The sequence below is a fragment of the Vidua chalybeata genome, chromosome 3 (assembly GCF_026979565.1).
Source record: "Vidua chalybeata isolate OUT-0048 chromosome 3, bVidCha1 merged haplotype, whole genome shotgun sequence".
Taxonomy (NCBI): Eukaryota; Metazoa; Chordata; class Aves; order Passeriformes; family Viduidae; genus Vidua; species Vidua chalybeata.
Window position 1 is genome coordinate 106,474,138 of NC_071532.1, and position 14,650 is coordinate 106,488,787.

At 39.4% G+C, this 14,650-nt stretch overlaps 2 protein-coding genes across 9 annotated transcripts in view; one reads left to right on the forward strand and one right to left on the reverse strand.

The window, feature by feature from the left end:
- Positions 1-6,831, forward strand: part of FAM228B (family with sequence similarity 228 member B) — a 34,672-nt gene extending 27,841 nt beyond the window's left edge. For both annotated transcript variants that reach the window (XR_008430212.1, XM_053939349.1), the window contains one exon: positions 6,541-6,831. Coding sequence is in view for 1 of the 2 variants with exons in the window: in XM_053939349.1 (XP_053795324.1) it covers positions 6,541-6,559 (19 nt within the window). In the remaining variant the exon portion in view is untranslated. The remainder of the gene's footprint in view (positions 1-6,540) is intronic.
- Positions 1-14,650, reverse strand: part of ITSN2 (intersectin 2) — a 79,643-nt gene that overhangs the window by 17,817 nt on the left and 47,176 nt on the right. For all 7 annotated transcript variants that reach the window (XR_008430211.1, XM_053939320.1, XM_053939324.1 and 4 more), the window contains 12 exons: positions 13,590-13,726; positions 12,018-12,463; positions 10,685-10,806; positions 8,751-8,926; positions 8,327-8,471; positions 7,714-7,919; positions 6,838-6,902; positions 6,002-6,168; positions 5,657-5,702; positions 5,347-5,468; positions 4,620-4,716; positions 3,597-3,788 (listed from right to left, as the gene is read on the reverse strand). Coding sequence is in view for 6 of the 7 variants with exons in the window: in XM_053939320.1 (XP_053795295.1) it covers positions 3,597-3,788; positions 4,620-4,716; positions 5,347-5,468; positions 5,657-5,702; positions 6,002-6,168; positions 6,838-6,902; positions 7,714-7,919; positions 8,327-8,471; positions 8,751-8,926; positions 10,685-10,806; positions 12,018-12,463; positions 13,590-13,726 (1,921 nt within the window). In the remaining variant the exon portion in view is untranslated. The remainder of the gene's footprint in view (positions 1-3,596; positions 3,789-4,619; positions 4,717-5,346; positions 5,469-5,656; positions 5,703-6,001; positions 6,169-6,837; positions 6,903-7,713; positions 7,920-8,326; positions 8,472-8,750; positions 8,927-10,684; positions 10,807-12,017; positions 12,464-13,589; positions 13,727-14,650) is intronic.

The window sequence follows — 14,650 nt, forward strand, 5'->3', positions numbered from 1 at the left end:
TGCAGCAGTGCTCGGCTATGGAAAGCAGAAAGAGTGAACAGAAAACAGTCACTTCATGTAGATTAGAGTAGGAAGAACTGGCACAACATTCAGCTCTGAGAGTCTCATGGGATGAGACACCTCAGGATGAACCAGAAGCCCCTCTGCACATGGAGCACAGGTGTGTCCATCTGGCTGAGCTGTCCAGCCCTGAGTAAGAACATCTCTGAGGGATGAACTGATCTCTAACACTAGAAGACATCCAGCAAACAAGTATGCAGACACAGCTGGAGCAGCTGTCTCTTCCCTCCTTACACTTCTCTCCTGCCTACCCCACCTTAAACATCCCTTGAGAAGAATGGGAAGAGAACCTGGTAGATGTGTCCTTGTCAGATTCTGGTAATAGAAGAAAGACCTGACCCTTGGGATTTAATGGCTGAGATTTACCTGAGGGGAGAAAATCTCAACTAAAGAAAATAAAAGGACACAGCTCACACTGGTTCCACAGATAAGATGACAAACTTAAAAAGTTATCTCATTGAAAAAGCCAACAAATAATAAGAGAACAAGTTTCCAAGTGCCAAGCAGATGAAAACTGGCCAAAATAAAATTATCCCCAGATCAGGCCACTGGGAAGAACTGTGAAGTCGTAAGAGCACCATGCCTACCCCCCTTACACACACTATGGAAAGGATGGGAAGAGAACCTGGCACTAGACAGGTACTGGCAACACAAAAGATCTGACCCTGCATGGTTGTGCAAACACTCAAAGATTTATTTTAAACCTATTTTGAAATCTGCTGAGTATATTTATTATTTATTATGGCTTTTGTGCAAACATTATAAAAAAGGCTATTAAAAATGTCATTAAAACAGGAGCAAGTCTAACCACCACCACAGTGACCAGGAACATGACTCAACTGTCCTGTGTTCTGCAATCACCACATGTTTAAGAGACAAACACTCAAACCTACAACACCCTGAAGTCATTTTGTTTTTCTTTCCTTGCAGGGGTCCTATGCTAGGATGTGCAGCTAGACCAAGAGGAAAAGTTCTGGTTTTGTTCTGTTTACAGAGCTATGTCAGCAGCTTAAGAGAAGGGACATCTCACTGACCCCAGTTCCCTCTTTGCTAGGGCAGTTTGCCATTACAGCTACAACTAATAACTCCCAGAAAAGACTCCAGATACAAAGGTCTTTAAATCTGCAGGAAAACCAGAATTTTCCTAAGCCACAAACCTATCTAAGTAAACCAAATTTGCCTCCTCCCTTTCCAATACCACTATATTTGTTCTAGAAAAAACAGCGGGAAAATCTGCTATTGTTCAACAGGGGCATTATAATACTCAGATCAGCAGTTCTTTAAAATGCAACAATGCATTTTTAAAATTATATTCTCTCATATCTCACAGCTGTTCTGTAGAGGGCCACATCAACATTTCTGTGGGACAATTCCTTAGTGATTTCACAAGAATACTTGTGACAGTTCTCTATTCTGTTTAAAAAGTGAAAAATAATGTAAGGAAACCCAAGAAGTCTGGAAGTTCATTTAGGACAGTCTGGAAGTTCATTCAGGACACATTTAAACATTCCTCTGTTTACAGAAGAGGTACAGAGAAATGTCTTACTGCTCACACAACTGACCAGCAGCAGCAGCCCAGCTGAGATCTGGGGTATTTGAACAGAGCTACTGAGCTATGCTGGGTTTGTGCAGGCCCTGGGCTTGAGGCAGGATTTTTTCTTAAGTTTCCAAATGCCTATATCACAACAGAGTGGCAAATCCCAGCAAAAAACAGTGTGAAACTTAGCTTATTTGAAATCCTGAGAGGATTTTTAAAAATGAGAATAAATCCAACATACTCTTTGTTCAGCAGTAGGTGGATTTTGTACAACTGCTTCATAGAGTAGTGATTAGAGAAAAGTTTAATGGCCAGGTACAGTACAGATGACCTGGTGCACATCATTAACCTTTGTCAAAAGCCAGTTTGATGTGGATGGAAATACTCTTATTTCACATCACTGGAATCTGAGGGAAAACTTAATGATGTACCAGCAAACACGGAGAAAAACTTACTCATTATCCAGAAAGTTTCCAATTACAGCATGGTCTTAGCATGGCTTTTGCTGAAAATCAGTGGTTTATGTGATGACCTTGCATTTGTCACATTCAACAATGTAACTTGAAATAACAAGGTGTGACAAGCTGTTACCTCTATCATTTTTTGAAAATTCCTAAGTTTTAATACTCAGCCAGAATCTTAATTTTATAGCCCACCTGGTACAGTCTATACTGTTTCTTCAAAAGCGAGATTTGCAAGCAAATTAAAGCTTTCAAAGGACCATTTTAATGATTTAGCTATGTCTAATCAAAGAATGTTAAGTTCAATCTAAATCCAGAAGTTTTTGACATCCCAACCACACTGGCCAGAGCATTAAAAAAAAAAAAAAAATCCAGAAGAATGTGTTACCAAAAATATGAGCTCAGAAGTAATTTAGCTAAAAAGAAAACCTCAAGAATGATGCACACTCTCTTTTGCCCAGGAACCATAACAAGTTACCAAGGGAAAATATTTTAACTTTCCAACCCAAGCTGTGCCTTCACTATGAGTTTGTGAATTCTTCTGTAAGAACACGACTGTGTGATCAAATCTGAAGTGCAGACTGATCCAACAGTAGCTATAGGCTAGTAAGAGTGAGCCTCAGCCAGATTTGCAGATGGGTGTTTTTATCCCAACAGAACTCCAAACATTGTCTAGAGGAAAACAGCAAGTGAAGGGACAAGGCCTGTCATGTCAAAGAAGCAACTCTGGCATCATGGTGTGTTCCCAAACCCACTGGGCTGATGTAAAAGTTGGTTTAATCACAGGATGAAAAGCTTAGAGTAAAAATTTAGTGCTAAATTTCTCTGGGAGGAGGATTTTCTCTGGGAACAGGGGGCAAAAAACAGGGTGTGTGTAGGGGACACCAGAAACCTTCACTGTGTTTATGTGCTAAAAAGGCAGAGAAGATGTTGACTGTCAGGTGTACAGTTTAGGATTCAGTTCTCAGCCTGCTGCTGGTGATTTTCACCTCAACCTATGTCCTGACATATATCTTGTTTCTCAGGACTGGATGACAGCTGGAATGCTGGGAGCCAGGACAAGCACATTTAGGACTGGACAGACCACATGCTAATGCCAAAATCTTTTTCCTATCCTCTTAATGGGTATTTTTACTTAACTGACACATGTGTTAAAATTACTACAGCACTTTTCCTTATTTTACAAAACTTGAGCAAGTTCTGTAATTGCAGTGTGCCTGTACTGCTTCCCAGTCCATGTTAATTATCAGAATCTTGTTGGAAGGAGAACTCCTACCCAATCCAGTATTTTTAGCTCACCCTACAGCACTCTTGCTGTTGACTCCACTGGCTGGTTGATAATGTGCTGGTTGTTTGCTGGTTAACTAGAAAAGGGTTTCAAGTACCTTGTACTAATAAAGTATTTAAAGAAAGAGTACTTGAAGTACTAATCAATTCAGCTGTTGCCTGGAGCTCCAAATTCCAAACACAAAGAAGAAGAACAGCAATACACCTTTGAAATGAGGTAACAAAATTAATCCAAAATAGAGGCTGCTTACACTGCTGACTTGGATCGGAATCTGTGGTCATCTTCACGTAGTTTGAGGGGAAGAGACCTGTCACACCATTGATTTCTCCTTGCCACCAGTCAGCATCATCTTTGTTCAGCACATTAATCAGCTGCCCCTTGGAGAAACTGAGCTCGTCCTCATTATTCGCCGTGTAATCATACATGGCTATCACCTGGCACACTGTGAAGGAAAGAAGAGCAGAATAGAGTTACACCGGTATTAAAACTTTTCTCAGTGTTTTACAGAATCACAGGAAAGAAACAACCATCTCATATGCTCTGTTGCATGGGAAAAATGCCACATGATTTTATCTTGATAGAGAATTGTCTTCTCTTTTCTTTTACTTCTTTAAAATTGTGCTAGCCAGTAATTCTTATTTCCACTTTATATATCTGTGAACTTTTCCATAACGAATGGACTGCATCTACTGGCTTTCCAAACACTTTAAAATGTAATTAAGTATCCTTCTCTCTTTTACTGGCTGAAAACAGAGTGAGTTTGATTATCTTACTGCAGACACTTGTGGGGGAAATGCGGCAGAGGAAGAGGAAACATGCATTAGCTAATCATGGGTTGCTGCTTTAGTCACAGGGAAGTTTTATCTGGTGAAACCCAGGAAGTTGTTGTATAAGCAACTCATAGCTGTGGAGAACAGCATAATTTAAGCACACAGAAGCAAAAAAGCTCATTTTCTGTGAAATAACCTCATTTGTACCTGACTATTCAAATGGAAAAACTTAGAAATAACCTGAAAATTTGCTTAGTCTCCCTCTTCGTAAGGAGTGGTGCATGTAATTCCACGTGGTTTGCCAATGTTTGCTAGCTCTAAGATTTTTGCTAGCACTTGGAAACATGGAGTTTCCAAAAGAGAAGAGTATGGCTCTTCAGAGCAATCGCCAAAATTAAAAAGCCCAGAAGATGGATGCCTGACCTTCACAGATATCATGAACATGAACATCAGAAATAGTTACATAAAATTCTAAATGAAATACAAAATCTCTTTTTTTTCACCTGAGGGAGCAGCTGATGTGGTTCTTTCACTGCTTGGACCAAGTAGCTTCACATGGCTGGCAGGGAACCATCCCTTCTGTCTCTTTTTCCCTCTTGCCTGTAAATGTTTATAATGGTTATTACACAACTGAAAAACTGAATAGTCCATAGACTGGACAAAATTGCAACAAATATGCCACAGAGTTTTGCCAACAAAAGAGAAGTGGTCAGGCTTCTAAACAGCTACTAAATGAATCTCAAAAGATTAAAATATTTTTAATCTGACTAAAGCATAAAACAACACAATTCAGATAAAGCTGCACCCTAATACGTTCATCCAAAATTTTTAAGTGAGATTTCAGAGTACAACTCAAATGTAGGGCTGAAAATTTCTTCTATGAATATTCCACCTATGCATCATATCCAGAGATTCTAATGAGGTCAAAGGCACTTTAACAGGACATTCTTCGATGGGGAAAGGAGAGAAGTGGGAGCAGCACTTTTGCATTAAACAAGATTCCAACTCCCGCTTCCAAACCCATCTGTTCTTTCATTAGAATAACTTTACAGTTTAATGTTTCACCAATTAAATCCTAACCAATTAAGTAACTGTCAACTTGTCTCTTCCCCCTCCTGCCTGTTAATCAACAGTTTATATAACTCTATACTTAGTGGTTTTTTGAATTAAACTTGAGAGCACCTCCTTGCCATTCATGAAGTTACAATTATTCCTCCTTGAATCACTTACCTGCAACTCTCCTTGCCACCATCCACTGGCATTTTTCTTCAGAATAAGTATCAGCTGTCCTGGAGCAAGACTGAGCTGTTCAGTTCCTGATGCAGCATAGGCAGTAGTAACCTGAGCAATTTCTGGAAAGAAAGCAGTAATTGCATTTGTTATTTTTTCACTGCTGTAAGAGCTGGATCCACAGAAATATCCTGGTACACAACTTGCAGCTAAGAACATCAGCCACCATTAAAGCACTGCCATGAACCTAAATGCTCAGAGTTACTTAAGAACATCAGCCTTAAATGTTAAAAGGTTATCACACACTTACCGGGTTTCTTATTTATTGTTCCAGTTTTGCCAGCATAGCTAGAAGCCTACAAAGACAAAACAACCACCTTTAATGTGCAATAAAACCAGAGTAGAGTTTACACTAAAAGCACATGGTGATTTTAACTTTAAACCCATATTTAACAAAAAAACATCCTGTACACAGAGAGAGAGGCAGTGTGACACTGGCTATAGCTCTGATTTAGCACTCAAGCTACTAAGGATTTTCTTTTCTGTCAAGTATATTAACTTCTGCTCAAAATCCCTGTGTAAGAGCTGGGTGCCAGCAGAATAAAATGGAGAGAAGAGACATTGAGAATTGTTAATTCTCAGACTCTGAACTCACGTCTGGGTCTTTTGGTCTGACGTAATTGGAGGGGAAGATTCCAGTTCTGTTATCGATGCTCCCGGTCCACCACTCCCCTTCCTTCTGGGTCACCAGGATCTCCTCACCTTCCATGAACGTCAGGTCACCGGGCTCAGAGCTCGAGTACGGGTAGAGGGCAACATACTCTGTGCAAGGAGCACACAGGGGAGAGAAGGGCTTCAGATGGGCACAAAGGGATCCCAGATGCAGGTAAAGGGATAGCAGCATTCTCCAGCGTGTTCACAACAGGGATCATAACCGTGTGTTCATAACAGGGATCACACCTTCACAAGTCTGTGAACTGACCTGTCCACCTGCTTGACTGTACTCATATTTACTCTTACAGGTACACAACTTTGTCATGAAAAAAACACAGCTGCAACTGAAATATAATCGGGGAAGTGTGGAGATACACTAGAAATTTTTCTCCAGTAATACCTGTTTTCTCTACTCCTTATTGACTGTAAGAGAATGATCCACATTCAGGAGATTAAAATTTTTTTCTCATGTCTTTACAGGAACAGCAAAACACAGTAGAGACCAGCAGGAAGAGAACTCTGCTTATGGGTTTTCAGAAATATATTCATGCTCGAGCAGAAGTCTTAATAACAGAACATAGGCCTATGCTCAACCTGAATTACCACCTTAAGTTCTTATTTTAGAACTTTTGTATCAACAGCTGAACATTTGCACTGTGTGTTTTGGACAAGCACTCAAAGTGCTGCTCAGAAACTCCTCACAAACTGAACTATATTTACAAGTCATTAAGTAGAACCAGACTGTAGCATTAGTTGGCATTTTTCATGCTGTCTTACCCTCTCCCGCTGTGTAACTCTGGGTATAAGGCCTTTTGTTTACAGCTGCATAAATAGCTTCTGGTCTGCAGAAAAAAAGTAAAAATAAAAGCTTTGTGTTACCAAGAGGCTGATCAAGAGCAAATCTCTCACTTCACATGAGACAAAGATCACTTTGGTTATATCAGAGCTGGTACTGACTCTGAATTAACTACAAAGATTTCCTTGACTATTAAACAGTGCCAAGTATTACTGATATTTAATATATTTATGGCACCCAAGAGCACCCCACTTAAAAATATAATGTTATAAAAGGGAAGAGATACATTCACAAATTATGCTATTCAAAAGAAGAAAATTAAAGATTTTAACTAAAATCTCTCATTCTAAAGAATTTTTAAGAAGTTTTAGCAAAATGCATGAACCAAACAATTCACACTCAGTGGTGCAGCCATCCCAGCACAGTAACCAGACTTTACCTGAACAATTACCCTGGAGCATTAGAACAGGCATAATAATCTTTTCAAGTGAAGAAAAACACACTAGTGCTCTGTGCAGAGCTTACAATTAGTTTTGGGTCACTTAAAAATTGGCACCTTTACAGGCAGAATGCAACTGCACTGCAAGAGGGGAGACTTGGTAACGAACAAAAAGTCTGGCACTTGAGAATAATCAAACACCACTGATCTTTCACAGCACTCAGCCTAGCAAGACTGTCTATAGTTACACAGCAGTGAGCCCAGCATTACTTGGCTTGCCAGAATGAAATAATAAAAGCTTAAAATGACACAGTGTAAATTCTAAATGGCATTTATGTTCTGCAAGCTAAAGAACTGCACTCTAAACCACCTCTTTTTGCAAACTGCTGAATAAAACAACAACAAAAGTCACACTTACTCCTCTTTCTTGGTTTCACTCCCAGGTAAGAGCTTGACATAGGACTTTGGAAACCAACCCCTTCCTCCATGTACCTCTCCAAACCACCAGTTCTCCTGCTGCTCCAGGACAGTGATGATGTCATTCTTTGAAAAATTCAAGTGGTTATCTTTTTTTGCAGTCCAAGAACAAAGTGCTTGTGCTTTTAGGTTCTCTACAGGCTGGCCCTGTAAGACAGAAGTGATGTTGGTTGACCACACTGCCCCAGTTGTTAAAATCAAACACTGGTTTATCTTTTATTGAAGGTTAAGCAACTTCATTCCTAAGTGATGGCTGAATAACTTTGTTTACATCAATGCATGCATATAATTCAGTTTCTTATTTGTTAGAAATATCTTCTGTGTCTAGTTATAGGTAAAAATATTTTAGAATTAGGAAAGATGAGTGTTCTTGCTCAGTGGTCCCTGGAAATATTAGGAATTGCATCAATGCACACCAGTAGAATATTTAGATGATCTTCTTTATCCTCCAGCCTGTTCAGTGCACCCAGCACTAGCAAAGGTGTGTGGTGTTCTGGTTTTAAGTCATTTTCATTAAGATTAATCTGAAATACATCAAGTTTTGCACAAGGTACCTGTCCATGTACAGGTGAAACAGATCCAGGGGACACAGTACGAGTAAAAGCTGATTTCTGCTGCCAGGCTGTGTTAACATTCAGGCTGGAAAAGGGGATGTTTTGGTAATCAGATTCTTCTGCAGATTTACTTGGTGAAAGTGGTCTGCAAATTGAACACAAGGCATATTTATGAAATTACAACTTTTATTTAGAAAGCACCTCAAGCAGAGAACTTTTGTTTTTCAATATCTATAAAACTGATATTCTATACAATGCAAAGCAGACTATCAAATACTTAAATTTTCCAAGCCAAGACTTTTAAGAAGGTTCTTCAGTAAATTTTCTGCCTTTATATTTTAAAACCAAGCGAAACTATACAGCACATTATGTGCCAGCTAAATTTAAAAAAAGCAATTTAAACACAAACACAACAACAACTCACTCTGAAGCAGCTGAGGTAGTAGATAAAGATACTGTAGGAGGAAGTAAGGCTTTCTTAGGAGATAAAGCTTTTTCTCCTTCTGGTATTTTTTCTACATAATTGCATGGAAACCAACCAAAATGTCCTTGAAAACTCCCATAAAGCCAACCAGGCTCTCCCACAGTTTTTTCATCAACCTATGGACAGCAGGAGAAATACAAAGGAAAGAGAATTAGCAGCATGAAACAAGCAGGGTACCTGGTGTGTCATCACCTGCTGGCTCTGACCTGAACAGGGACAGTGCCCACACCAGGATCATTTTTACTCTGCCCTGGCAGAACTGAGCTGATTTTGCCCTTTGATGATGCAGCTGCACTGCTGTCAGACAGAGGTGCAGACAGACCTCAGGGACGCTGCACTGCTTCAAACAGAGTCCAGACATGCACATGGGGGTCATGCAGTGCCTCTCTGAACCACTCTGTCCTGCCAAAAATGCCAGTGCATTGTGCTGGATTCTGCTGAATGTGCAGCCAAGAGGCAGGGGCTGGTGAGCCCAGCAGAGCAGGAAACAACTGCTGCTGTTCTGCTCACAGATATAATTAACTCTGTCAGCTGACTGCGTCCAAAACATATCCAAAAAAATCTTTTATTTACTATGTGATTAAGTATAGAGCATCCTTAAACATTCACAGCAATCCTGAAGCTTCCATTATGCTGCAAATTAGCCAGTTAGTGAAAATTGGCTAAAAATTAGCAGCCCATCAAACACTATCAGCTGGTTAGCTTAGCTGGGGTTTAGGATGCCAGAGGAGGAGGAGGTGGCAGCTGTTAGCCTATTTCTGAAATCAGTTATCAGCAGTTAAATGATACAATTACAGCTGAGAGGAAAGTCAAAGCAAAACCTACTTCTCTTGTTCCCTCTTCCATGGCTCACTGGTATGAAAATGCAAATAAATACTTTAACACTGTCAAACTGAAAGCTAATTTAGTCAAGTGTTTTAATATTTTGTACCACAATGTTTTATAAATTCTTCCTTATCCTTCCTACTTGTATTAGTTACAGTCTGAATGAGGAGCAACCACACATACTTATACATTACAAACTGTATTATCACGGTTGTAAATCAGTTTTCACACATTCACCTGCAGGCAAAGAGTTTCAAACAAGTGCTAGTAACTAATATACATGAAATAACACAGACTTCAACTGAGAAGCCAGAAGGCATTTCCAATCTTATGGTCCTGCTGTAATATTACAGACAGCAAATTTCAAGAAGTGCTACAATAAATGGACACAGAATAAATTACTCTAAGTGTCTGCCTGAGGGAGGATTGATAAAGGAACATTCAAGAAAGAGAATCACATATTCATAGGATGGTTTGGGTTGAAAGGGATCTTAAAGATCACCTGGTTCCACCCCCTCTTCCAGGGGCAGGGACACCTTCCACTAGACTAGGTTGCTCAGACAGGCAGAAATCTCTGTTAAGAATACACTGGAAAACAGTATTAAGATTCAAAAGAATCTCTTACATCTACTTGTTATATAACTAAATTGATTTTAATTCAAATGCCATCAATAAATAATTCATGTGTCTATTAACTATGCTCATATTTCAAGCACTCAGAAGCCAACTTGTACATGTGCAATGATCTGCAACAATTACATTGTTTCTGATCTACTAATTTTAGCAAGTTTATGTTTAGCATTCACTGTTCTTATATTTAAAGAGATTGTCAACATATCTAGGATGTGTAAAACTCAGAGAAATATTTTGGCTGAACTAATACTAATTTCACCTGTTTAAAAAAAAACATAAAGCAGCAATCCAATTTAAATTTTGAGTAAACCGTACAATACATCAACTCAATGCTTTTGACCCTTAAGACTTTCTGCATCTCAAGGCAAGAGAAAAGGGTTAATTTTTGCAAGTTAAATGTGAATAGCCAATCTTACCTGAATTACATCTCCAGTATTAAAGCTCATCTCATCGTGGTTCCTTGCCTCGAATGGATACAAAGCTCTGTAATTTACCAAGGCAATGGAATTCCTCGACTCTGCAGCACCAGCTGCCTTGCCTGGAAGGTAAGAAAACCATTTACCACTCTGACACAGCTGAGAGACAAGCACTCAGTTGGAGCCCCATCACTCTAAGCAACTGGTAGGAATATCAGTTCTTGCCCCAGACACAGTGCAGGTATCAGAAATCATCAGGGCATCAGTTTAACACACCAGTCATGGAAATGTAAGTGAGACAATAAAATGCATTGACTTCTGCAGTGAAAAAAAGCATAGAATGGGTTGGGCTGGAAGTGACCTCAAAGATCATCTAGTTCCATCCCCCTGCCATGGGCAGGGACACCTTCCACTAGATATCATTAAAAATTATATTTTTATCTTCTCCTCTTTCCTTGCCACACTGCTCTGGCTAAGCCAGTGCTTTAATAAAGCCTCATTTAACACCACTATAATGTTCCAAGACCACTATAATGTTCCAAGAAAAGATCCCATTGTTGCAACAATGAGTGTTCAGCAGCATGTTGTGAAGATTTTATTTAAAAAGCTATAATAGCAAAATATCACGATTTCTATTTCCTTTGCATCTCTGTTCCCCAAGTCAGTGACTGATGTTGCAAACAAGGAATGTTTTACAAGGTTTAGCTGAGGTGTACAAATATCTTTCAGCCTTGTTCTAATTTGATCCTTGCTGAACTCAGCGAGAAAAGTGGCTAATAAAAACTGACAAGAAATAATGAAGGATGAAATCAAATGTGCCTTTAGTGAAAATATTGTTAAAGCACTATTTTTCCAAGTCCCACAGCTAGTTAGGTCTAGTCGTTCAGTTTTTTGGTTTTTTCACCTGAGGCATTGAGTCATGCAAAAATAAACTACATTTAACTTTTAAGAAATCACTTTTCTGAGCATTACCTGCCCATCTCTCATCAATGAACAAACTCCCTCCATATTAGTATTCTATTTTAATGAAACAAAGTGCAAGCCCTAGGAAAACCCTAAAATATTACTGATCCCAGGAACTGCTATTTGTTGACCATGATCACTGGAAGATTTGTTGTCAGAGTCATAGGTGCTGAAAACTGACAGAAGGAACTTAAGTTTATAGGATCATTTATAACTGACAAAGGACATGAAACATTGCTGGTTTGGGTTCTTTTTAATTGTATCTTAGGCAAGAAGTCTGCCATAGAGTCACATCAATAATAGTACACCTGAAGAGTGAAAGAACACTCAGGAAAGTAAAAGTCCAAAAGTCTAACAATTTTGAGATTACCTTCATTTTTCCAGGGTGGCTTAAGACTTTTCCCTTCTGCTGGCTTCAACAGATCTGCAAACTTTGCATTTATGTTTATTTTAGAAGTGTGTTTCTCTACCTCTTGAGAGTTGGTTGCTTCTTTTATCTTCTTTATCTCCTCGTTCTGCTTACGCCTCTCCTCAGCTTCTTTTGCTATTTGTTCTTGTTTTCTTTTATCTTCTTCCAGTTGCCTCTGCCTTTGTTGTTCCACCTCCCTCGAGATTGTGGCTTGTCTATTTTTCTCCTCCTCTGCAAGAAGCTGTTGTTTGTTTTCCCTTTCTCTCATCATGGCAGCTGCTTCTTCAGCTTTCAGCTTTTCTTGGACTTTTTCCTGCATTCGTTCTTCCTCCAATCGCTTCTTTTTCTCTTCCTCTTCCCTTCGGATATTTTCCTGCCATCGGTTCTCCTTCTCCCGTTTTGCTTTCCTGGAAGAAAGGAATGAGAGAGGTAAGAGAACATCCATATAAAAATGAATGAGATTGTGTTCCTACAGTAATCAGTGACACTTGTCAGCAAAATTGAGTTTATGACATTGATCTGCTCTTAGGGTCATCAGCTCTGCCACAGACCATGGCTTAACATGAGTGCCAGTGTGTCCCACGTAAAAATAACAAATTGATTAAAATTCAATAATTTTAGTCCATCATCTGTGCAGTGCCTTCTGCCCACCTGCATCCTGATGAGCAAGAACTGATCTGATAATTGAACCAAGCTGGATTTAAGCTCTCCAGCAAGGCAGTATCCAAATCTCCTGACTGGAAACAATGACTTCCGAAGATATTAATTTCACTCAGGTACATAGATAAAAATAGCCTTTGCATACTGATCTTGGCAGCTTGGTATTTTTGCCTTCAGCAGTTGTAATCTATCCAATGTGCTTATCCCTGCCAGGACCACACTGCAGCAGACAGCATCTGGAAACCTGACTGTATTCTCCGTAACTATTCAGATGTTATCCTGTGCCTCAGCTGTCTAAAGAAGTTAGTATCCAACTCAACACAGTATTTTAGCTGTCAAGACCTTTCTTCTGAAAAGACCTAACCCTTTGGGCCATCTTCTTAAAAATGTCTAGATGAGACCTTTTCATCCATTCCCTGTGGGATATCCACTGCTCTGATGGGCACTTTAGTGTTTCCAAGCACCTGGCAGGATGCAGTAGGAGCTGTGCAGTGATGCTGTTACTCCATCACACAGCTGTGTTCAACCAAAAACTTAACAGGCTATCACCACACATATGGCACATGGTTCTCTTCGGCTGTCACAATGTTATGAAACTTCATCACAGGCAGAAAAATGCTTTGATGAGCAAAGCTCATGAATCACACAGACTACAAGGTCACTAGCTCTGTTTCTTTAGTCAAATCAAATATAAATAACTGAAAATCTCAAATTCAAACCCTCTTACACGAGTGGTACTCCACATAAAATGCTTCCTCTAAGACAACCGACAGGATGTATTTTTACATTAAAAACATAGATCTTATCTTAAAATCCACAACAGCATTATTTTGTTCTAAGAACTGCAGCACTGATACACTCAGCCATGATTACCTTGCAGCCTCATCTTCCAGTCGCTTCTTCTGTGTGAGCTCAGCTCTTCTTTTTTGTACCTCTCTTATTTTGTCTTGTTTGATCCTGTGGAGCTGCTCCAAGGCTAATTGCTGTGTGCTGTAACTTTCCCTCAAGTCCTAGGGAGGGAACAATGGAATACATAAAAGGGAATAAAGCCAATCTTTGAGAAAAGCATCCTGGCATTTAATGCTTTTTCAACCAAGTTTTAATACAAATGGCAAAAATAGTATTAAGTTATTAATAGTCCTTGGAGGTCACTGCAAAGAAAGTCAAATCATTGGAAGTATAAAAGGAGATGGCAGGTTTGCAAAGTCAGTGATGGAATTTGGGCTTTCAAAGAGCCTTTCCAGTCCTACACCTGCTGGAAATGCCAAATACAACAGAGAAGAGGGGAAGATACAGAATTGAGTGTTCAAACACAACATTACTGAAGGCAGTGAATGGTATTCCAAGTAACTACAAGGAGGCAGATTTCAGCTGAAAGCCAAAACTGTACCATAGCCCGAGAAAGCATCCTGCAGCAGGGTGCTCACCCTTGATGCTTCCTGAGTGATCAGTCCCCATGTTTAAGCCAGGAAAACTTCGTAAATATACCCAGCAATCTTACCACTGTGGGAAGCCACAGCTTAAAGACACTAACTCTGACTGGACTTTTCCTGTACTTGTAAACTTCTCAGTTTTAGTCTTTTTCTTTTTGAACACATCCTTCAGTTCCTATCTCACCTCCCTCTGATAACAGTCTTTTTTTCCAAGCAAAAAAATCAGCATGAATCTTTTGGATAATTAAATTTACAGACCAAAAAAAATCAACAATAATAGAATTACTTTAGCCTGTACTTTACCTTGTTGCAAAACACCTCTAAGATACTTCAGTCTTTTTTCTTAGGAATCCTGCTGATATACATTGAGCAATGCAACTGGTAAATCCTGACTTTTTGTATCTGATCTCATAAATACAAATAAAGCCATTAAGAATTAATCATTCCTACTACGATATGCACCTCTAGCAACAATCATGTTGCCTAAGACATATGGTGCAA